Source organism: Triturus cristatus, chromosome 4_1, assembly GCF_964204655.1.
Source record: "Triturus cristatus chromosome 4_1, aTriCri1.1, whole genome shotgun sequence".
In the NCBI taxonomy this organism is placed as follows: domain Eukaryota; kingdom Metazoa; phylum Chordata; class Amphibia; order Caudata; family Salamandridae; genus Triturus; species Triturus cristatus.
Window position 1 is genome coordinate 1206601814 of NC_140585.1, and position 24856 is coordinate 1206626669.

The 24856-nt window shown below is 46.5% G+C and overlaps 1 protein-coding gene across 3 annotated transcripts in view; it reads left to right on the plus strand.

Annotated features, from left to right (window-relative positions):
- The window catches only part of LOC146856404 (ATP-dependent 6-phosphofructokinase, muscle type-like), a 334110-nt gene that overhangs the window by 305278 nt on the left and 3976 nt on the right, over positions 1 to 24856 (plus strand). For all 3 annotated transcript variants that reach the window (XM_085654532.1, XM_085654533.1, XM_085654531.1), the window contains 2 exons: positions 5851 to 5950; positions 6037 to 6142. In XM_085654532.1, coding sequence (XP_085510658.1) covers positions 5851 to 5950; positions 6037 to 6142 — 206 coding nt within the window. The remainder of the gene's footprint in view (positions 1 to 5850; positions 5951 to 6036; positions 6143 to 24856) is intronic.

Genomic DNA, 24856 nt, shown 5'->3' on the forward strand with positions numbered 1-24856 from the left:
GTATACATGTTCCTCTACATCGGACCTTTCCCCACCTACATTGCAGGAATACCACCAAAGCAGGCGCAGACAGGGAGATGCCTGTCCCACATCAACCTGCATCACATAATAAGGATTACATGACTACTACCAGATTGGTGCTTCCAAGTTTGTGTGAAGTGACAATTTGGGCATATCATTAATTCAAGGTTATACCTTTTTTTACTTTTTATTTCACATAACACCTCCACTTCACCAATTCAAACAACGATTAGCTAAATTGTTTTCCACTCTTCTTTCATGAATGTCACTGTTTCCAATAAAGGTAGCAATTTTGAATTTCATTCAGGTATCTGCAGAGTTTTCTTTGTGTTTTGAAATAACTACCACGTTATTAAAATTTGCATTACTATTTTTGGTTAAAGTAAGCACTTGAAGAAAGAAAAAGCAGTTCCAAGAAATTGTTTGTTGTGTCTTTATTCTGATTTAGTAGTAATTCCAAATACTGGTCTAAAGTTTTTTAAAATAAACTATTTAAATGGTAGCGAAATACTGAAAGCGTTTGGCACATTGAAACAGGTGAACTGCAGTGTTGTCAAACAACAAGTGTGCTTGTATGTAACAGCAATGCAAATGAATGAATTAAATAGAACTTATAAAGGGCAACACCTTCTCCGCAGCCGCAGAGTGCCCGCCGCTAAAGACCCATAGGGATGAACAGTAATCAAATCTGAGTAAAAACCCAAGCCTTAAGCCTATTCCTAAACTAAGGTTCCGAGGCCAGAGAACGATGATCATAAGGGAGCTTATTCTAAGCTCAGGCTGCTGGCGAAAAAGAAAAGGAGCAGCCATCTTTTCTGGTTAGCATCACCCGCAGAATCTTAAAACCTCATGAGACGAACGCAGCTCCCTGCCAGGAGTGCAAGGAAGTGTTCTTGCAGCATGATTTTGTAATCGGGAGTGAGACAAAGCTCTATGAGTCAATACCAAAGAACCATCTTCTAGACAGGAAGCCAACTGAGAGACCTCAGATAAGGCGAGACCGAAGTTCTAAAAGGTGTCTTAAGAATTCTGTACAATCTGGAGTCTCTTGAGCAGATAATCCGGGATACTCAAATACAGGATGTTGGCATAGTCCAGTCTAGAGGTGATCAAAGCATGGCCAACTGCTTTTCTGGCAGACAGTGGAAGAAAGTGCAGGAATTTTGTGAGTGCTCGAAGCAGGCCAACACAGGTTCTCCCCACTGCCACCACTTGGGGCAGAAGGTAGAACTGGTTGTCAAATTTGACCCCCAGATTTTTAAATACTTTTGCTAGAAAATACAGAGAAGGGGCTTTATTGGGCGAGCAAGCAGCCCATCTGTCAGGAGAAAATGGTCCAAATAGAAGGATTTCTGTTTCATCCATATTGCACATCTGGTGATTGTGCCACATCTAGTCAAGTACAGCTGTTAAACACGACTAAACTAGGCCTGTGTTGACATCCTCTCCATTATTAAAGGAAAAAAGGAGCTGTGTGTCAGCCTCATGTGAAACTACCTTGGGTCCAAAAGACTCAACCAACTTCGCCAAGTGATATGGAACGTTAAAAGTAGTGGGGTTCAATGTTGATTCCTGTGGCACACCCAAGGCAGAGACTTGTAACCCAAAGAGAAAGGAGCCATCCAGAATGCTTGACCTCTGTTCTCCAAGAAAGATTTAATCATCAGCAGTGTCCCCATAAGGGCACAGGAGCGTCACCCCTCCGCTGCGAGAGCAGAAAACATGAAAAATAAAATGGTAATGATAATGAAACAAATGTACTACCATTTTATTTTTCATGCCGGCAGCTGAGCCAGAAGGCGGGGTCATCAGCAGGGAGGCACAGTGTGCACTTCAGTTTAAAGAGTGCATGTCACTTTGGCCGGCTGTCTTGCAATGGCTAGCCTGATGTGCACTTTAAACACTCCAGCCCGAGCTATCTTAGACATCTGGGTGGAGAGCAAGCACAAGCCCCCTGTGCTGGAAGGAGCATTAAACCAGCACACTCCAGCCAATCCTCTTGCTTCTCTCATGTTGCCTGAGCAGCATGAGAGCAGCGCCTGGATTGGTAGAGGGGAGCTGGATGAGGCTCTGGGGACCTGTGCTCCAGCCACCAACTGCCGAGACGAAGAGCACCGAGTATGAAGCAGTGGGTAATTGTAATTGCATTCATATAGTGTCTACTATCCTTGATAATGTGTTGAATTGCTTTTTTGGCGAGTAGCTCACTACCGGGAACCCAAAAGAGACTAGTGGTGAATTAGTAAAGGGAAGTGTTAAATTAATTTGAGCGGTGGACATGTGAGTCTGTTAGTTGGATTGAAAAAGGATAGTGGAGAGATAGAAGAGGGAAGGGTTTGCATTTATGTAGCACTTGCTACCCCTGATGAGGTGTTGGAGTCAGTCGCAGCTGGTGTCGGGGCAAAATGGCGGGGGGGGGGGTGACTAAAACAAAAAACGAATTAAAAAAAATAATAACTTACCTGAATCCCGCTGCATCGCCCCTCTTCTGCTCCCATGCAGGCAGGCACAGGCTCTCAGCCTGCCCTGCGGGCAATTCTGACTCGGCTCTCACAGCAGGATTGGTGGGGAATTAGTATAGGGAAATATACAGAGATTTAAATCACAGGCACTGTAAGAAATTCGACAAGCCTTCAGCCTCAGCTCTCAGTTGTGGCCTATTATAAACACTGTTTAAACTGACCATGATTGAGAACTTTGGCATTGAACCTAAGGGCCCTTCTGATTTTTTTTTTATCATTGCCTGTCAGAGGGTTAAAATATTCGCCCCTCCAGGTTAATTTTCTGCTGGCCGCAAGTTGATTTAATCCAGTCCAGTGCAAGCCCTTCCCCTCCCCTGACCAATACGCTGCAGGGTTGAAGAAGAGGGATGTGATACACAGTGTCAAACGCCGCAGAGAGTGCCAATAGTATGAGCGCCATCTTGCCCCGCTGATCCAATGAGCATTTAATAAATTCTGATACCTCCGTCTTAGAACGAAATTTGCACTGACTGGGATGCAAATTCTCATTGGTCTCCAAATAATTTGAGAGCTGTTGATTAATTGCTTTCTCCAAATTTTTAGAACAAAGCAAGCAATAAGGAAATAGCCTAAAATTGGCCAAGTCACTGGGATCAGCCAAAGGCTTTTGCGAAAGGGGGAGTAGCTTAGCCTGCTTCCAGTGTAAGAGCGCAGCGATAATAGAAACGTTAAGCAGCTTATTTACAATTGGATTAATCAGGTCTACAGCTGTAATGAGCAAATCAATACGACGAGGGTCAATAGGTGAACCCGACTTCAGATCACAAATAGACTTGGATTCGTCCAAGGAGATCTGATTAAAGCGAAGCCGGTAGCATTCTCCACTAGCTATGATCACATCCTCGCCGGCCCTATTTCAACTAATGCTGGAGCTGAGGACAGATCATCGTGGAAAAAGAAAGCTTTTCACAAAATCCTAGAGAAGGAGGGATACCTGTTTCACAGGCAGTTGAAGATAAAAAAAATGTTGACAATTTTTAAATATTTCACAAGGTTTATTGGTTGTCGCCTAGATTGTCATGTCAAATAAAAAAATTTTTTGAAGACTTGATTGCCCCATGAAATGTTCTTGAAGCTGCCCTATAGGCCACTTTATCTTCCTCCTTATAATGGGCCCTCCATCGTCCCTCTTCCCTTTTACAACTTTTCTTTTCAGTCGCCAAGGCTTGAGCGAACCAGGGGGCTGAGGGGCCACTTCTGCGAGTCTAACAGACAGGAAGGGGTGCTAGATTATCAATCGCCTTGGCAAACCAGCTGTGAACTGCAGCCACATCTGGTTCAGGATCATTCTAGGATATTCCCATGTCATTTGAGTGCAACTATTTTTGTACACAGCACGTTAGTATGGAATGGGGTATTGCAGTGACACATACATGGGTCCCTCTGTCCCAAATGCCGTCTATCACCATATGTATGAATACAGCTAAAGAGAAAATGAGGAAAGCAAAAAAAGAGTCAAAATTCACCCCGAATTATACCTCTTTTGCCAGATTTGCCTATTCAACACCTTTATTGCAAAAAACTGATTTTCCGCACATTTTCACACCGCTTCCTGCACCCCTAAAAATATTCACTCGAAAAATAGTGCAATAGAATACCGAAAATCGCCTTCCAAAATGTTTCAATTGGAAGATGCAGTCTGTAAATACTGTTACTGAAAAAGATCGATTGACATATTTAGTCAATAAAGCTTTTGCAGTCTAGTTGCCTTCCTCTTTCTTTATTCTCTCAGTAGTAGACGGTTATATTTAGGAACATACCAAGCACATGGTTCTAGTGGACATTAGTAGGCCACATGCCTGGCTACAAGGCCACACTGTTCATAAAGACATGTAGGGACACCTTATCCTGTTTGTTACCAGCCAGTGCCAACACCGGCTACCCGCTGCAGGCATGTCTGGCCTCTAACAGTGTGGGCAAAGCAGAGGGCAGTGGCTTGTAAAATGATGGAACACAAATGAAGCCTGTCTCTCTGAATCTGGTAAGTGGTAACCCATGCGTGATTGGTCTGCAGTCTCCAGATGTGGGCACGGACTTCCAGCCCATTGCGATAGAATATTGTATGAAACCAGGAGACCCGAGCTTGGTTGATCATCCTGGGATCCTCCTTCTAGCAGGCTTCACTTCATGAGCCTTCAGGATGGAGTGATGCAAGTTCCATCGCTCACTCTGCTTTAAGTGCTGAAATAATGAGGCCAGCACATGTCACTGGTGTTCCCTCGGGTGCCCTAAATCCATTAGGGAGACACCAAGGTTTCATCGCCACGCAGCGGCTCGGCATCGAAGTCCTAATCCATCGCAAGGTTGCTCCCCGGAGAGGTATCTCGAGAGAACAGCATCACCAAGGGTCATCCTCTTTCGCATCATGATCCTAACAACAAACACAAGAGAAGGGCCCAAATGGAGCAGCTGACTCTTAGAGCCGATCCCTGCGGTTCAGATATCTGACCTAGGTTCTTCCACCCTTGTGGCCTGCTGGCTTACCACCTGGAGATGCTACAGTCGTATGTGACCTGCAGGTCTCATCGACGATGGGGCACAACATTACCAGCACTAATCAGGGGGATTTTACCCGGATCTCCAGCAGCTCCCTAGGTCCCTGAATCCGCAGCAGCTCGTGTGGCCTTCTGGCTGTGCCGAGAAGATTCATTTTTAGAGGGAAAAGCTAGTACCAAAAATAAAGTGGAAAACTGGGACTCCGTTAGCTACCCATGTGTGACCCTTGTCTGACATGTGACACGTTGAAAACACTGCACTACTCAACCGGGCTGCCGTACAGAGGTGTCCAACGTTGGCGCATAAGGGCTGGATCCAGTCCAGATTTTCAGGATCTTTACATTTGCAGTATACGTCCTGGTTATAGTGCTTGGTTAGCAAAAATCCCAGAAGTGGGTATTTTTAGCTCATGTCAAAGTTATGTTCATGTATTTGTGTTAGTTTTTTACGTCTGTTGGAACTTCATCAGATTGACATTATTCTAAACGAATGGGTCCAACGGGCTGTGCAGGAGGCAAAGGGGCAAGTACGGAGGGGGTGGGGCCAGACAAGATTCAACAGAAGGATAGATCTTAAAGCACTTAAACACCCCTGGACAGTAAGGCTGGCCCTTGTGATGCTTGGTTGAAGTTCTTGGGTTAAGGGACCATTTCTGGTGTGTTATTAGTAAGGAAGGAAGCCTTAGCACGTCACGTGCAGCTGTCATTCTGGGTAAGGAGTCTGTTTGTGCTTGCATATGTACCATGCACCTTTTCCCATAGCAGCGTGTTTATAAGAAATACAGACTATCCTTTCTTTATCTGTCACACAGGGTGGGACGCCCACTCCATTCGACCGAAACTTTGGCACCAAAATGGGTGCAAAAGCGATAACTTGGATTACAGGAAAAATCAAGGAGTGCTCCAGACACGGTAAGAATGCAATGTCCTCCTGGTGTCTTGGCAGAAGCATCAGAGCGCTGTATCGATTTTCTGTCACACTGACATCTATCTTTCAGGCCGGATATTCGCCAATACCTCCGACTCAGCTTGCCTGCTCGGAATGCGGAAACGAAGCATGGTGTTCCAGCCGCTGACTGAACTCAAGGATCAGACGGATTTTGAGTAAGTATTGTTCCCTGCTGCACTGCACCACTGCCTTACAGCTGACGAGTGAGGAGGTGAATTAGGGCGGCCCTAAAAAATAGACAATCAATTTAAAAAAAAACTCCCTGCAGACGATAAAGAAACTTCAGTGTAAACATACATTTTTACTACTACAAAACATCACTGCAAAAATTACTGACAAATGAACAAAAACAACAAACCATGTGCAAATATACAAATTAGAACATTAGTGCAAATGAGTGTAGCCCACAAGGGACAGAAGCACCCCAGACATGTCTTCCCTCAGTCTTGTTAGGTTGGGGCACAGTAGTGAGTGGGTAACAAGCATGGGCGACAATTTATCAAAATCCTTGGGGTAGCAAAAGTGACATCTAATGCAGTGGCGGCTCACCGGGGTGGGGCAGGGTGGGGGGGTAATGGAGTCCGACATACGACGGACAGGAGTAAGGTAAGTAATTAAATAGATAAAACTATTTACCTTGCGCGCTGCGTGGCCGAGTTGGCAAAGCAGCGAGCGCAAGGTAAATAGTTTTATTTATTTAATTACTTACCTTACTCCTGTCTGTAGTATGTCGGACTCCACTACCCCCCACTCTGCCCCACCCCCGCCCTGCAGAACTCCCTCGGCGAGCCGCCACTGATCTAATGCCCTTGGACTTGATGCAAAAACAACAGTTGATGGACAGAATGCAGAACAATGTCACACATTCACCCCAGTACAGAGATCTGGGCCTAAATCCATCGTTTTTTTGCTCACCATGCCATTCCAGTTTGAGCCCAGCCATTTGCAAATCAGTCTTGACCCTGTGCCTCATGGGAACAGTCCAGCCCGAACTGCCAAGCTAGGTCCTCCCTGGACTGGAACCAAGCATACTAGGACTTGTTTCGGGGTTTCACCCCTCTTCAGCCAGGATAGCGTGATTCCAGTGGCATGGAAAGCACGGGACTCGCGTCTGAGCATACCCGTCCCACTTGGGGTGACAAATGCAAAAACAACAGTTGATGGACAGAATGCAGAACAATGTCATACATTCACCCCAGTACAGAGATCTGGGCCTGAACCCATCGTTTTTTCGCTCACCATGCCATTCCAGTTTGAACCCAGCCATATGCAAATCAGTCTTGACCCTGTGCCTCATGGGAACAGTCCAGCCCAAACTGCCAAGCTAGGTCCTCCCTGGACTGGAACCAAGCATCCTAGGGCCGGTTTCGGGGTTTCACCCCTCTTCAGCCAGGATAGCTTGATTCCATTGGCATGGAAAGCACGGGACTCACGTCTGAGCATACCCGTCCCACTCGGGGTGACAAATGCAAAAACAACAGTTGATGGACAGAATGCAGAACAATGTCATACATTCACCCCAGTACAGAGATCTGGGCCTAAATCCATTGTTTTTTTGCTCACCATGCCATAGGGTAGCGAAAGTGACATCTAATGCAGTGGCGGCTCGACGAGGTGGGGGCAGGGCAGGGTGGGGGGGTAGTGGAGCCCGACATACGACGGACAGGAGTAAGGTAAGTAATTAAATAAATAAAACTATTTACCTTGCGCGCGCTGCATGGCCGAGTTGGCAAAGCAGCGAGCGCAAGGTAAATAGTTTTATTTATTTGCTTACCTTACTCCTGTCCGTCGTATGTCGGACTCCACTACCCCCCACTCTGCTCCTCCCCCGCCCCGCAGCACTCCCTCGGCGAGCCGCCACTGATCTAATGCCCTTGGACTTGATGAAATCGCAGGAAAAGAGGTCAAATTATATTTTATCCACAGGAAGAGACTCCACTAAAGGCGTAAAAAATCTTGACTAAGTGTAGGATTAATGACATGGCATGAAAGTTACTAAAGCAGATAAAAATCTATTTTACCACCTATATACCATCAGCCCATCTCTGTTTCACTCCCCTCAGCTCTTTCTTTCCTAAAGGCCATTTCTATGCTGAAGCACCATATCTGATGGTGAATTATGCTGTGTTGCTACATGGGTCCTGTGAGAAAGTGTATTATTAGTTGGGGTTGATGGTAATCTACCACTAGTAACAATGTCACTATTCTAATTAAGTCCAGTAAAGGTTTCAGTAATTCAAACCTGAGGTCAACCCCAGGTAGCTACAGCACAGAGCAAACAGGCGTACCTTAAGAAAATGTGTAAAGCAATTTTAAAAATAGAGAATATGTTAATAAGCAAAATGACAAAAAACATCAAGGGCAACCAGAGACATGAATTTTGAATAAAAAATAGCATCAATAAGTGCTATGCGATAACTGCCGGCTACTGGTCGTCCTGGACTGGGCCAAAGGTAAGTTTATGGCCGACCGCTGTGGAGCATGGGTCGAATACAAGTTTGTCCCAGTCAAAGAGTTACCTTCTGACTTAGAAACGTTTATGGAGAAAAAGGTGGTCGTCAACTAGTTGTTGGTAGGGTAAGCTTGATACAAAGCAGGGTTCGACAATGATGGGTTGCTGAAGAGCTGGGTCCCAAATATGTTCTTCGATGAAGGTGGGAAAGCTCCGAGCTGTCAAAGTCTGTGCCCAGGAAGGCCTGGGCGTCGATCAGGTGCTGCTTGGCGTCAGTCCCCGTGAAGCCCTCTACGCTCGGTCGTAGAAACTTTTCTGGAAGCCGGATTTCTTTCAGTGGGTCAAACCAGCACGTTAAGTCTGATAGGAGATTCAATGTAGATGGCTGCGATTCCTGGTGTCTGTCAGGTTTCCAGGCAGAAAATTGGCAAAAATATTTTCTGTCTCATCTTTTGCAGTTAAGGCAGGGAAAGTACAGTCTAACACCAGCCAGGGGTTCCAGGACCTCAGTAACAGCAGGTGGAATTCAGAGCTCACTCCGACAGAAACTACCATCATGTTCTAGGGCTGGTCCTACCCACTTTTGCACCTACCCAATTTTGCAGCACTTTAGATGTATTTTATTGTAAACTATCCCACAGTTCCCCTCTCTACCTAGAACCAAGATGTTGGAACCTTTACTCCCTTGTGCAGGGATCCTATGCCCACTCTAGGCACCCTCTCCTGTAGTCACTCAAAACCGGTTCTGGAGGCAGGTCCTCTACCACTGGGAATGGTGCCTGGCTGGCTAGCAGAACAATAGAGGGGGCAGGCCTGGGTGTGAGCTTTATCTGTCAGTGACAGGGTAGGAATACTTTGAAGACCAAGATGGCCATCCTGTCAATAGAAGGTCAACCCCTTCCCCTTTGTCTCCGCTCTCGGAGCCACTGCACACCTAATTAAGGAACCATTCAGCTCTTGGGTGACAGTGAACACTGGCAGAAAGGCACATTTGGCTCAGGCAGGGAAATGACAACTTTAGAAAAGTCTAATCAAAATAGTGATATTAAAATTAATAATAAAATGAGTCCTTGAATCATTTTTTCTAGCGACTCCCAAACTGAAGTTAGGCATTATAAAGTAATATAACATAAAACAGTACTTTCATATGGCATATGGGAGAGCCAGCCCTGTCACAGTGAAAACGACTTTAGAGGCTTTTTACTGCCAGGACATCTTAAAAGACAAAAATATACATGCCCTACTTTTTAAATACCATGGTCCATACACTATGGGAATTTAAGGTCTGCCTACGGAGGCAGGGGGTGACTAATAAGTATTAAGAAGGAAGGTTGTGGGCTCACAAACGGTTTAAAACTGTACACCTAGCCTGGCAGGGTAGGCCTTGAGATATGCTTCAAAATGTCACTTTTGTATGAACACAATAGGTGATGCTGTCCACTAGGGACGTCTAACTTGCAAACAGGCCCTGGATACACTTGGTACGATATACTACATGGACTTAAAGGTCATTTAAATGGGTCAATTAGCAGTATAGTCAAATTTGACACCTTTTAGGGGTCAGAGCACATGCACTGGGGCCTGGTTAGCAGAGTCTGAGTGTACAGAGTCAAAACACCAGTAGCATCAGTCCAAACAAATTGGAGATGAGTATGCTAAAAACATGCATTATCCTACAGGTCCCAAAATAAGGGCAGGAAAAAAAGATAAATCCTCTGTAGCATGCCAAATACCTTGAGGCAGGTCATTCAGAAATTGGCCTCCATTGGCTCCCACAACCCCAAAGAAATACCCCATTGGATAAATGGCCAATGTGGCCCTGGTGCCTGCCCTTCATGGCCCTCCCATCCACACACACCTTCATTTAAGCCATTCATTCTCACTTTTACTTCTTGGTCCTAAAGCACTCAGGTGCACTGTCACTCGTTTCACTATATATAAATCCCCATAGATGCAGTCATTACATGCAACTCCTAGAATTCAATCTCCATTGAGGATGACTTAATTATTCATCCATTTGGTGTTAGTGACTCAGCTCCTATACAATGGATATTATAAAGGTATTATATGAGCAGTAAAACCCACTAAAATTGTGGTAGCAAGAATTATATAAAACAAGCATCCTCAGCCTTTTCCTTTTCACCCTCCCCCAGGCCTCCCTCTACACGTCATCCATTTTGTCCAAGTTGTTTAGGCCTTATTTATTTATTTATTTTAAAATATTTCTAGAACATGCAATTGTCCGATATTGGAAAGAGAAGTCACAACCATTTTTATCTACAGTTTGGTCTTAACTATGCCTGGACGAAACTGACATTACACTCACTTAATTTACATGATTTCAGGAATTTGGGACTATGCTTGTTACACAAATGTCCCCAAAATATGGCATTTCTCATAATTAAACACCATTTGTGGTGAGAATTTATCTCAACCGTGCTATTCGCCGTTCAAGTTTACTGAAAACACAATTGAAGAACAGAACGTGAGAGGCTTTTGTTCACAGTGCTTTTTGTAAAAAATGTATGTGAGAACACATTTTATGTTGAATATAGTGTGCATTGACGGATACGCATTATGTGTAATTTTGCCAAAATTGCATAAAGGCAAATTATGTGAATTTCGCACACTGCTAGTCTTGTTTTCTGAAACTGAAGGTGTTAGGTTAAGTGAGGGAAAGTACCACTTGCTAGCTGCCTAATAGGCAAATGATCTGCCTGCTTGTCAAGCTTTCTTTGTGTTCTCATTTAGCCCTTCTCATTCCTATCCGTCCCCTCATGACTTGTGCTGTCAATCCATCGTTCATCCGTTCTTCTTGTCTCCCCCTCTTTTTCCTTCTTTCATCTCTTCTCCACGTTTTCTCTTCTCAATTATTCACACGCTCTTTCCTTCTGTCAACCAGTTTCCTATCTCCTTCCTCAACATTCTTATTTCATTTCCCTCCTTTGGACCTCTACTTTCATATTCTTCTCTCATTTTCTTCCCTACGGTCCGCTCTCCTCTTTCTGGCCTCTGCCTTTCGATTTCATCTTCACGGTTGTATCCCTCCCTTTCCTCCCCTTGGTTCTTCCTTCTCCTTTCCAACCTCCTTGCTGTTTTCGAAACAAAGGCTGAACTGCCATCCTGTTGCACACCATATACACATTGTGCTTTTTGTCTTTTGCTTCTGTCCCCATAGCCCGTGGCGGCTCCACCACTAAGGCGGAGGAGCCTAGCCCCTCTGCCAGGAGCAGCAAAGAAAGGAAAAAATAAAATGATAACAGAATGTTATTATCATTTTATTTTTTCGTCCTGCTGCGGCAGTGCGTGAGGGGGCGGGCGGAGCAGCAGGGGTGGTGTGATAGACACTCCTGTGTGCAATGACCGTTTGGTCGGCCTTCTCGGGCCGCCCAAAACAGTCATGCGCTCCATGCAGGCTGCATTACAGCCTGTGTGGAGAACATGCCCAGCCCCTGGCTGAGTGCTGTGTCACTGCGCTCAGACTAATCACAACGCTCCAATGATTTGCTTAGGAGTAGGAGCCTGGATGCCTGCTTCCTGTTCCGACCCGGAGTCTGACACAGGCGAGCAGGAGAGAAGACGAGGGACCCGGCGGTGGCAAGGAAAGTTTTAAAAAAATATATTATTATTTTTAAACCACCCCGCGAGCCCCAGCCAGAGAGCCCACCCCCACGCCCACCCCCACTCCCACCCATGCCTGCTGCCACTGCCCATAGCCTGTACCTGGGAGTTCGACTCCTTCTTGGCACAGTCATGAGTGAGGAGAATAGCCAGGATTTTCCAACCCTCCAAGCTCATGCCCGACCCAACTACCTCCATTCACCTGCAGCTCAGGCTTTTTTTTCTGGCCTGAAGTTTGAACTCCAGGCTAAGCTGCTATAATGTTTTATCTGTTAGCAGTGGAAGGGAACTTTTTTAAGTGATAGCTGCCAACAAGTTACTTTTGAGCATGTGCACTCAGCAGGCACCCTATTCACTGGAAGCATGCATCTGCTTTCTAAGATTTAAGAGCATGAGCTGCATAAGCACTGACATGCAAATAGGGCTCTGAAGCCTTGTTTTTCTCTGCCCCTGGTGTTGCCCCAGCAGTTGTTAAGGCAATGCTCGAAAGGGCATTGCCACAGGTCGAAGGGGCAAAACAGGGATAGCAGCTGCTACCTATTGCGACCCATAAATGAAACCCATCGTGGTGGCATTCGCAAGATGTGATTTTGAAACTTGGAAAGAAGTAATGCGAATAAAAAGGTTAGAAAAGTAAACAAGCCATTTGAAAGAACAGCTTTCATGGAGAGTATGTTGGGAAAAAAAGTGGTTTCTGTCAAAACTTCAGTAGTAAAATGATAGCTGTACTCTGACGAATAAGGCACCAAACTTTTTCGGTACTCCAATAAGATCTGATGTGAAGTCATGATACAAAGATAAATAAAAAAGTGTGGTTCTTATTAAGGTTATTCACTCATAGATGCATACATCAATAGCATTGTCATGTTGGTCAACATGTGAATGACATTGACCGTCCGGGGTGTCCTAGCGAATATACGTTGATTGAAGGATTCACATTAATCAGAAGAATCAGAGAAATATACACCATTACTAACATCGATCCGATTGAATTATACTCTTACAGCTCTTTATGGTGTGCAGGATTACTCCAAGTATTCACTTTGAAATAAAAACTGAAGCGACGCATCAAGTCAGAGGAACATATTCCAACAGCCAAACATTATCGGATCGCCAGCAACACAATTCAGGGATGTCAAGGCCACAACTACAGCTAAGGGCCTCCATTTGCTTCTCAGGCTGCTTTCACGTGTTTTATAGATGTTTAGAAAATTGCAACAATTAGAAAAATGGAACAAATGATAAACATCAAAAGCTAAAGGTTGCAGGAAGGATAACCTGTGAGGGGAGTGTGCAGATATTTTTGGGATCTGAGCTGGCAGATAATTCTCCAGTCTAGGTGCAGGAATAGGGCAGGTGGGAAACACAACGAAAACAACAAATTCACAATCTCTCTTGTTCTCTTCTGATCTCTCCTTAGCTCTCCCAACTCTTTCTCTCTCTAGCCCTCTCTCTTTTTGTATGGCTGGTCTTGCTTCTGGTCCTGCCAGGATTGGTTCTTTACCAAGGGAAGCCCATGTGAACACCTATGATTAATCCAGAAGGGGCTACACTGGTCTCCATAAGCAGCAAATTTTGCTTTAATGTTGGTGAAGTCGATGGGAGGGTTAAAGTATCATTTCAGAAAAGTGGCAACATTCTTGCTACAGCGCTGTTTTATGTAAATGTGGTGGGACCATTTGAGGGGATTGTAAACCTAAGGAAGCTCATAGTGCATGTTGGACATCACCATGACAGAAAGTGGGATGGCCTGTCTTCATGCTGTCTTTATGTAAGCGGATTTCCTGTGTTAAAATGGTAGAGAAGGGTTTTGGAGAATTGTCCCCACATCACACTATTTACCTGAAAGAGACAGTTAGTTATAGATTCCTTACTTTAGAATTTCCCCCAGGCGTTAGACTGGATCCGGGGAATTTTTCTTAGCAGTACCCCTGCACGACAGTAGGTGGCGACGGTCAACTCTGTGTCCGTCGTCGGCGTAGTGGTCGCCGGGGTTACATCGCAGTGTCTACTTAGACGCCACCCCTGCGCACTGACGTCAGTTCTTTCTTTTTCCGCGCCAGCCTAGCGCAGATCCAGAGAGAAAACTTTTTTTGACATCTTGTCGACTTCTTTTCAAGTCTTCGACTCCTGGTGTGCAAGGGATGTCCCATTGTCGGACTGGATTGAGGCCTTGCGGGCCCTGTAACAGGCTGATGTCGGTGACAGACCTGCAGCTCCTCTGCCTTTGGTGTCTGGAGCGCCACCACAAAGTCGTGCTCCGACTGCTGGGCCATGATTCCCAAGTCTTTGCGGGAGCGGTCCCAAATGCTCTTGGAGGCCCGGTGGTCAGCTCTGTGTTGCTCGCGGTCTCGTTGGAGGAGAAGGTCTCAAGACCGTTCGTGGAGCCCCCACGCCTCTTCCCATTCCAAGTCTTCGAAGTCCTCGAGTAAGTCGAAGCACAAGAAGAAGGCGAAGAAGCACTGGTGCTCTTCGCCTTCTCCCTGTCTGCCAGCTGACACGACGCGGGATCCGGAGCATCGTCGCTCTAAGGCTCCGTCTCTGGTGCCTGATTGAGGGACGACTTCACGCCTCCCCTCGTTTATGGGAGCCTGGGCCCCCCTGCCCAACTTCGTACATTTTACGAAGCCATCCACTGTATTTTTGAACAGCCCGAAACGGGGGCGCACCTTTGGGCCCCACGGAGTTGATCGGGGACCCTGTGCCTTCGATGCCAACATCTCCGGCCCCGGCACCAGAGGGCCCCCATAGATCCAAGCCTGGATCGACACAGGTTGACTCACTCGACCTTCCCCAGCGACGATCTTGGCGACAATGCCCCCGGCCGACGTCGTCCCCATCCACATCCCCAAGATGGAGCCGGACCAACGTCAAACACGACTCTGGGGGGTACTTTTGTTCCCCTGTTCATCCCTGGTGTTCCCTATCGCCCAGATGGTGGTGGTGATGACTGGGAGGGGTCATTAGACCCTTTCGCAGACCAGCTTGAAGAGCCAGACTGGAGAGAGGACCTGTGTGACACCAGTATTATGGACACTTCTCCAGACCATGGCATGCTTTCTACCCCTACCATGGCTACGCAGGATGGAGCATCCTACTTTGTGGTGGTGTGAAGGGCAGCGGAGGACTTGGACCTAGAGCTCCTTTCAGTGGCGATCAGGACTAATCTTGTAACAGAGGTGCTTCAGCCTGCGGCAATCTCCTCTGAACCCTTCCTGCCCTTCAACAAAGGCTTCACTGACATCCTTCTGAGCACCTGGTCCAAGCCCAGCACAGGGGCTCCTGTGGAAAGGACGATTGCTGCCGCTATCGCCTGGCCCCGGGCGACCCAGTTTTCCCCACCCAACACCCTTCCCCAGAGAGCTTGGTGGTCCAAGCTTCTTCTTCCAAGGGTGCATTACCTTCTGCTCCCCCAGACGGGCAATCCAAGAAGCTGTATCCTCTTGGGAAGCGCATGTTTTCTTCCTCCAACTTGGCACTGCGGACCGTGAATACTGCGTGCCTCTTGGGCCGATACTCCCATACAATCTGGGATACGGCTGCGCTAGTGTTGCCTCGGTGCCTGGAGGAGGCCAGGCCCGTTCTCTCCCAAGTGGTGGCAGTTGGAAGAGACGCAGCTAAATTCATGATTCGCTGTGGAATGGATACCACCAACTCACTGGGCAGAACGATTGCCACATCAACATGCCTGGTTGAGGACGTCTGACTTTCCAGGGGATGTCCAGTCAACCTTGCAGGACATGCCCTTCGATGGCTGCTGCCTTTTTCGTGGCAAGGCAGACTCGGCGCTAGAGCGCTTCAAGGATTCTTGAGCTGCGGCCAGATCCTTGGGCCTCACTGCGTCTTCCCTAACACCACAGTCTGCCTTTCGCCCCTCCCGTGGCTACGGAAGGAGCACCCCACCAAGTCCGACCCAGTCTAGCCACCGGTTCACGCAAGCTGCCCAGCCGCTGCGTGGCCACGGACGTTGGACACAGTGACCTTGCTTGTTCGGAAGCTAGCAGGCGTGCCAGTCCACCCTTTACCCCCCTGCAGCAGCCTCCAAACCCTCCTAGTCCGACCCTTTTGGGCCACCAACTACCAGTGGGTGGCAGGATTCGCCATCACCTCCCCCACTCGCAATCCATCACGTCGGACAGGTGGGTTTTGCAGGTAGTCCGAAAGGGCTACTTCGTCCCCTTCAAGAATACCCCTCCCTCCATGCCACCGCCTTTCGATCGCATGTTGGATGATCATTTAGCGCTACTCGGGCAGGAAGTTTCAGCTCTCTTGGCCAATGGAGCTATCGAAAGGGTCCCTGCGCCAGAAGTAGGTCATGGTGATTAACTTATTTTGGGCAGTGTTTGTTGTGGTTGTCGGAGACAGAAGAACACAGACTACTGAGGCTATAAGGAATTCAGAATCGAGATGGGAATCCCAGGCTTCTCCTTTATGGCTTGCTGTTTTCACAAAAGTAGTAGTTAATTTCTGAGGGCTCATGCCAGGGGCTCGAAGCTAGCGACTGGAGCTCATTCATTGAACCTCTGGTTTGGTTTATTGAACTTTAGACCACTAATGTTCATCCATTGGGCTGTGTCATTCAGACCTTTTTTCACAGCCGCAAAATGTTTCATCGGGACCCTTCATATCCAGTTAAATCTGCAATGTAATTGCAATAGGACAAAAACCGAAGGCCTTCGGCCCTAACAGTAGAAATCAAAACACTTGATGAAGTTATTGTACAATGGGGGGAAGTGGGGAAGGCTTAGCATCCCACACCACATCCATCACTCTACAGATAATTTAAGGCCTGGCTTGACCCTTGACATCCCACCACTGAGGGAAAATTGTAACCATCATATTGCTTAGGCCAACATAGCAGCCGCAGACCTAAGACTTGATATTATAAAGTTGTCCACTGTGGTAAATATTGCAGCCAAATCCAGAAGTGCAAGCAGCGACAGCCCGTTTTAATGGGCAGCTGCTACTTTCTGATGAAGTAGTGCTATGAGGAATGTCTCTGTGCCATGGTGAGTTCCATATCCTGACTGCTGAGTAGCAAACATTTGGTGCGATTTCTGAAACACCTGGAGACGTGTCCTTACTCCGGTTGGTTGCGAGTCGCACCTCTCATACCTTATTCTACTTTAGGGAAAAAGAGTGATAAGGGCGACCACCTCTGGCTGCCACACCACCGTTCTCCACTGTGTCTGATTGGACACTGATATGGCAGAAGTGGCACAAAAAATGTACTCGCTCAAATGATGGAAGGCTGGTACCCTAGAGAGAAAGGTAAAAGCAGCAGGGCATAAAGCCCCACTCTAAAGAAAAGAATATCAAATAGCACATTGGGATGCACAATAGTGTCTGAAACACTGTTTGTGATTCCCAATGGGGTCGCAAATTGCATGCCTCATGCATATTAATGAGGCTGTTGCTATTTGTGACCCTATTGGGAATGGCTGGCACTCCCAGGGATGGTGCCTTGCTGGGGTCAGCAGACCACCATGTCTGGGACTGCTTTTAAATAAAGCAGTTTTTTCTTTAAATGCAGCCCGTTTTCCTTAAAAGAAAACCGGCTGCATTTAAAAAATAAAAATGAAAGTTTCATTTTTTAAGGGTAGGCAGTGGACCCTGGGACCACTGTCTGCCCTTAAAAAATATTTTCAGAGCCACTCACAAAGGGGAAGGGATCCCCTGGGGACCCCTTTCCGTTTGCGAGTGGTTTACCACCCTTCTGTGAAGGGTGGTAAACTGCGCCTGTTTTGCGACCGCAATTGCGGTTGCAAAACAGTTATACCTTATAGCTTCAGGAGTCGCTATTAGAAAGGGACACCCTTGGAACGCCCCTTCCTACTAGTGAGTCACTAATCCTATTTTGCGAGTCGCAAATTGATTTGTGACTCGCAAAATAGGATTAGTACATGGGCCACACTTTTTTTGTGGTCGCAAACCGGTTTAAAACCAGTTTGCGCCGGCAAAAAACGTTAGGACATCTGGCCCCTAATCATAAAAACGCATTAGATCACAAAACTAAAAATAACTTAAAGAGGAGGGGCACGACAAAGACAAACATCAAATGCTGCTAAGCAGGAAAAAACAAAAACAAGTCCTTTAATTAGTTTCCTGTGGAAGTTTGCAGTCACAGACATGGAAACAGCTTCCCTCTATGTTGTTTTTGCTTTTTCCATAATAATGAATGCTAATTTATGTTAGACTTTGGACATGTATCTTGGCCCTCCAGCTTCTAGAGATGTTATTCCAGACTCCACCAATGCCTCTCATTCTCCTCTGTTTCTGGTCCAACCTCCGGCCTCCATAAATAATAGAATGAAAAAAATATGAACCTCTGTATCCATAACACTGTTTGGCAAATTAGGTGTGACGGTGAAGAATAGACTGGCAAGCATGCAAACCAGTTTGAGGTACAATCTTGCACTTTAGAGCAGCTGCATGCACAGGGAGAGCCATGATCTCGAGTCGAGTTAATATCATGCCTACAGGTATGTGTAGTGGCACAACTAGAATGCGACTTGGTGAGGCACGTGTGGGGCTATTAGAGCAGTGCTTAATATGCAAAAAAAAAGTGCATATGCCCGAAATGTTCCTTAGTAGCCACCAAACATTCACAGCTCCCTTCCAGCCCATGCCCTGCGTGGACACCCCAAAACCTTTGCCGCTCTCACTACCCTGCTGGCTGTTGAGTTGTGGGTTGAATGGGTGGGGTCCTGGCTGTGTTTAGAAAGGTGCTTCAATCTTTAGATTGTGTCTGAATTATAGTAAGTAAGCGAAGCCTTGCTCAAACAGAGTTTGGAGATGTTCTACCTCAAGAAAGGTTTGAGAAAAGGTACCAAATAGTGACATTTGAAGCACAGTTTTACCATAAAAGATCTAATAATTTGGAGGTTCTGAAAGGGAAATAATACAATATTCTAATAAATCTGTAGTCTACCAGGTAAGCTTTGCCGTCCACAAGATTCACCCAGGCTTACCTTTCCTAAGATATCTTTGAAAAATGGTTGGAAAACAGTCAACTTTTCAAAACAATTGGTTAACTATCTGTACGCTTTACAGGCTGTAAAACAAAAATCTCACTACTTGATTTCACATGACCTATCATTTGCCAAAATGCATATAGCATATTTCTCAAGTCAAGACGGGAAATAAGTCTTCTAAAATGTCGAGTCCATGAAGGTTTATTAAATAATTAAAGTGCAATACAGAGGGCACAAATTTGCCACTGGATTCAAGCAAGCCTGGCTGAAGACGGCTGAAATGCCAGAAACCGGTCCTAGGAAGCTTGTTTCCGGTCCAGGGAAGGCATGGCTTGGCAGTTCGGGCTGGACTGTTCCCATGAGGCACAGGGTCAGACTGATTTGCATATGGCCATGTCTGAACTGGGGTGGCAGAGTGAGCTAAAGAACGGTGATGGATCAAACCCAGATCAGTTGACTGGGTGTGAGTGTTTGATTGGTTCTGATGCTCCGTCCATCACCACCCTCTTTTGTGGCACAAAATAATAGTCCAAATGCATTGTAAATCAATTTAGAGACATATGGCTCAACCAGATGCAGCAAAGTGTCTGACATGAAGTGAAGTCTCAAAGCGTGCGTTTTCTAAGCCCAAATCAAGAAACTAACTGACATAGTTCTGCTCTCAAAGTGTGGGGAAACCAGACTGGCTCACCTTCAATTTTAGGGTCTTACTATAGTAAAATATGCAGTGAAAATCGCGGTGTCGACATAGGATGATCATAATCATTTCACAGATTGGGAAATCAGAACACAAAATATAATGCAGCATCATCTAACACCATCCCAACATCATCCCCTAATTGAAAATGATTACAACATGGTTGACTTGTCAATGAATGTGTTGGTAGAAATCTAGTTTTTTTTTTTTTTTTTTTTATGGTTTTATACAGCACGAACAAGACACTTACGGGTATCGTAGCGCTTTACAAGGGGAGATATTTGAAAACAAACAACATAGATATGTACTATACATACAGAACAACAGTTGTATTACGAGTTATATACATAGTTCATGTGAATTTGGACATGAGAAGAGATTTCACTTCTTTTTTGAAAGCTGCAGTAGATGGATTCAGTCTGGTTACTGGTGGCAGTGCATTACAAATCCTGGGAACAATCCCCAAGAATGCCCGGTAGTTACCCTTAAAACAAAGACAGTCTCATTTATGAGCACATCTTGTATGAGTAATAAGAGAAGAAATAAAAACACACATCATGGCTGCATTAGAATCTAAGGGGAAGTTTAGGCCTAGTTTGGGCCTAGTTGAGTCAAGCACGAGAAAATACCCTTTTGCAAAGTATAGGATTTTTATTTAAATGCACAAATGTTCCTAATGTTAGACACACATTTTAAATCAATCAAAATGTGCTCCCTCCGTCCCAAAACTCTTTTTAGGACCGTTGACATCCCTATGACCTAAAAAGGTGACTGAGAGAGGACCCAGCCATGAAACATGTTTTGGCTGGAGTGTCTCTTAAACTGTGCAGTACTCCCTGGGAGGCACACATTATAGCCCTTTTTTACATCGTTAAATATAATCTCCTTAGATTCGTATTGTTTTTGATTCCACTAATGAATAAAAGGTTGACCCCCTCAAGAGGTTTTTTCTAAACGTGGTATGGTGACCATCGAACTGGGCAACGGTATGTGGTTCTAATGGTAAACGCTCTATGTACAATACAGAGAGCCTTGAATTTTATTTTGCAATTTACGAGGTGCCAGTCTACTCAGACTATCACCGGCCATTCCTTAGTGTGCTGAAGGACAGCAGTGGCAACATTTTAACTTTCTGATTATTTTTTTTTAAGTTCTATGTCGCATTTGCAGGCTTTCCTCTGGGCGATTAGGAGATATCTGGAGCATCTCAGATTTACACCTTCCGTTTTATTCTCCATCCCCAATTTCTTTAAGTGGAGCAAATATGTGTGTACCTGGAGCATCTTGAAGGTGCATTGGTACAGTATTGTTGATATAGCACTTCATATCCCTTACCGCTCCTACAGTCACCTGGTTCCTGGGAAGCCTTTAGAAGTGCTTAGTTTAAAGATTATAGGGTGGTAGATAGGCCTACCTGTAAGGCATTCGGAGTGGGGGTTTAGCTGTGCTTAAGCGCGAAGTGTTGCAGAAAAGTTTGAGTGTGGGTGCGGCCGTGTACAAAGTATGGATAAATATTTGTGAACTCCATTTCAGCCATCTCAGCAGTGCCCCAGGAAAGTCAGACTTCACTCAGGTCCAGACTTATGAGTCTAAAATGGCAGGTGTAAATAGGCTCTTGTAATCCCCTGGTTTGCTCAAGAATAAACAACTGGGACTCGGTCCCTCTTATGTTGCTACGTATTGCCAGGCAAAACTAATAAAACTTTTGCTTGTTCAAATGTCTCAATGTTCCTTAAACAAGAGTTTTAAACCACCGGGTTAACCCCAGCACTTAGGCATAAAGGGGCTTATTTACAAGCCCATTGCACCGCCGGTGCAGAATTTTTTTTTACTCAATGGGCTTGCCCATATTTACAAAGCCACTATACTTTTCATGGCCTTGTAAATATGGACCCCTTTTCATGCATATCACTGCGTGAAAGGGGCGTTACATGGTTGTTGCTGTGGGTGTTCCCCCGCAACATCCATGGAACTTGACGCATTGCCAGATTTACAACATTTTGTAAAACTGGGAATATGTCAGAATCCTATGCCTCCCCAGGGTAGGCATAGGAATGGCACGAGGAAAAATGCTTTTATTTCTCCTCGTTTTTTCCCTCTTTCTCTGTGTGCTCTATTCTGCAGCATTAATGGAAAGAGGAAAGTGTCATTCATTATTGTTTTTGTGCACAAATACAATCATCCCTCAGTGCATGAACCCTTACAAAATGACGCAAGGGTGTCTGCACTGGCGCATGGCAGCCAATCATGCGCCACAGCACGGGAAAGCACAGGGGGATGCGTCGTATTGTTGTTAATTCGACGGATCCCTGTGCTTTGGAAATGACGCAGCACGATGCATCTAAATGGCTCACGGCACTGCGTCATTTTCTTGTAAATGAGGCCCATAGATGTGACTGACAGCTCTTTTAGCACATTTGGGTTTTATAATTTACTATGCCACTCCCTTGGATGTGCTTTTATTGTGAAACACCACAGTACACTATATATTTGAAAATAACAATGGGAGTCATTGTGCTTTTTAGATAGCGCATGCCACACTTCCATGGTTTCTAAGCACTGTAAATAACTGAAGTTCTGATGGATACATCTGCCAGTGGATTCCTCACCTTATGAATATCCCCTGCGCCAGCAACATTCGGAAACTTTTGTAGCAGTCCACGCCGATGGGGTCGACGACGACGTCACAGAGACACGGCTCCGCTCGCGACTCCGCTGACGTCACCGGCTCCATAAGAAGACCTCGTCGGCGTGATGACGTCAGTTCCCTTTTTTCCGCGCCGTCGAAGCCAACGGATTTCGGGAATCGCTGTTGTTAGCGGCATTGATACTTTGTGTATTTTCCTTGTTTTTCCTGTCTTCTTTGAAGATGTCGACAAAGAAGTCTGGGTTTAAGCCTTGCCGGGAGTGTGGCAAGCATATGTCCATTACTGACCCACATGAGGACTGTGTGTGGTGTTTATCCTCGGACCACGATGTGGATGGCTGTACCAGCTGCCGAATGATGAGTACGAAGGCTCTGAAGGAACGGGAGGCAAAGCTCTTTATTGCCAGAATGAAGAAGGACAAGAGAGGGAGAAGGAGATCGAGATCGAGGTCTCGATCGAAGTCGAGGTCGGCGTCGAAGTCGACTTCGGGGCATGCTTCTCGAGCTAAGAAGCACAAGAAAAAGAGAAGACACTCCTCTCGGCACCATTCAGATAAGAGCACGGCGCCGAAGCCGAAGTCACCTGCTCGGCGTCGAAGGGACTCTGTTTCTCCTTCTCCTGTGCCGGGTTCGCCTGCTGGTCCTTCGTCTCCGGTGGTCTCTTTGTCTCCGGCTTTGCCAGTTCCAGTCCGGACTCCGACGCCGGTTCCATCCCCGGCTCCGGTTCCATCTCCGGCTCCATCTCCGGCCCCGGAAGATCTTCAAGTCCCGGGTGAGCCTGCGACGCCGTTAATTCCACCGTCGGCGCCGGTTGGCCCGAGTCCGGTGGGGCCTGGCCAGTATCCTGCTTTCCCTGGGCCAGGTCAAGACCCTTCACATTACTTAAATGCAATGTATGGGGTATTTGCTTGTGCCATGTATGTCCCTGGTGCACCTGCGGGTCCGACGGGTCCTTTGGCATTTAACTTAGGGGTGCCGCAAGTATATCCTCAGGCCCCTTTCTATCCATTTTATCCAGCGACGCCGTCTTGGAATCCTCCGGCTCCGAGAACGTCGACGCCACTTCCATCCTCACCGGCTCCGGCTCGACCTTGTTCGACGCCGATGGCTCCGCCGGATCCACGGTCGACACCGAGGATTCGAATTAGCTCCAGAAGGGAGACTCAAAGGATTATTGAGGAGCAGAGATACCTTCAGGAGGAAGCGGAGGATGGAGAATTGGTGGAGTCGGATGAGGTTTTTGACGAGCTTAAGGAAGCTAGTGGTTTGGACCTGTCTCCTGAGTGGGAGATTACTCCGCCATCAGATGAGCCATCCAAGGACGTTGCACCCTACCATGCAGTCATAAGGAGAGCTGCGGAGTTACTTGATCTCCAACTTCCAACAACGGAGTTTAAGTCAAACATCTTGACTGAAGTCTTGCATTCTCCCACAGCGGTATCAGAGCCTTTGCTTCCATTTAATGAGGCCACTGCAGAACCTGTGTTGGAGGTGTGGCGCAAACCTTTTTCTGCTCCTGCGGTGTCTAAGACTATCGCTAGGAGATACAGAGCGGCCCCAGGGGATCCAGAATTTTTGTCGTCTCATCCATCGCCTAAGAGCTTGGTAATTCAGGCGGCTTGTTCTGGGAAGTCTAAAGGAGCTTTTCCACAGGTCCCTGGGGACAGAGAGGCAAAAAGGCTGGACCAGTCGGCAAAGAAGGTGTTTTCATCAGCCAGCATGGCTTTGAAATCGACTAACGCCACATGTCTTTTGGGACGCTATGTACATGCGCTGATGGATTCGGCTAGGAAACTGGTGCCGAAGCTACCTGATGAGGATAGAGCTGGTTTTAACGACATCTTGGCTGATTCTCAGGCGGCTGCGCGGCAAGTGATCCAAAGTGGGCTGGACACAGCAGATTCTGTTGCACGGATCATGGGGTCGTCGGTGGCAACTAGAAGAAGTGCTTGGTTGAGAACTTCGGAGTTCTCTCAAGATGTGCAATCAACCCTATTGGATCTACCGTTTGATGGGTCTGGCCTCTTTGGGAAAAAGGCAGATGCTGCTCTAGAAAGATTCAAAGAGAGCAAGGCAACTGCTAAATCTTTGGGACTCCAGTCTCAATCGAGAGGGTCTTTTAAGAGGTACAGAGGTTTTGGAAGGACATCTTTTCGAACCTATAGGCAGACTCAGCAGCAGCAACAGCAGCAGCAGCAAGGTTCCACGTCGAGAGGTTACAGAGGAAGAATCAGGGATCGCACAAGTGGCCGTCAGCTCTCCTCCTCCTCTTCCTCTTCCTCACCCCCTCCCGCCACCGTAAAACAGCCCTAGATCCGACATTCCGGATCATGCTGGTCCTGTGGGGGGCCGGCTTACCCATTTTCTACAAGATTGGGAATCTGTAACTACAGATCTCTGGGTTCTAGATCTTGTGGAAAATGGGTATGCCCTTCCCTTTCGGGAATTCCCTCCAAATTACCCTCCTTGCCAAGGGGC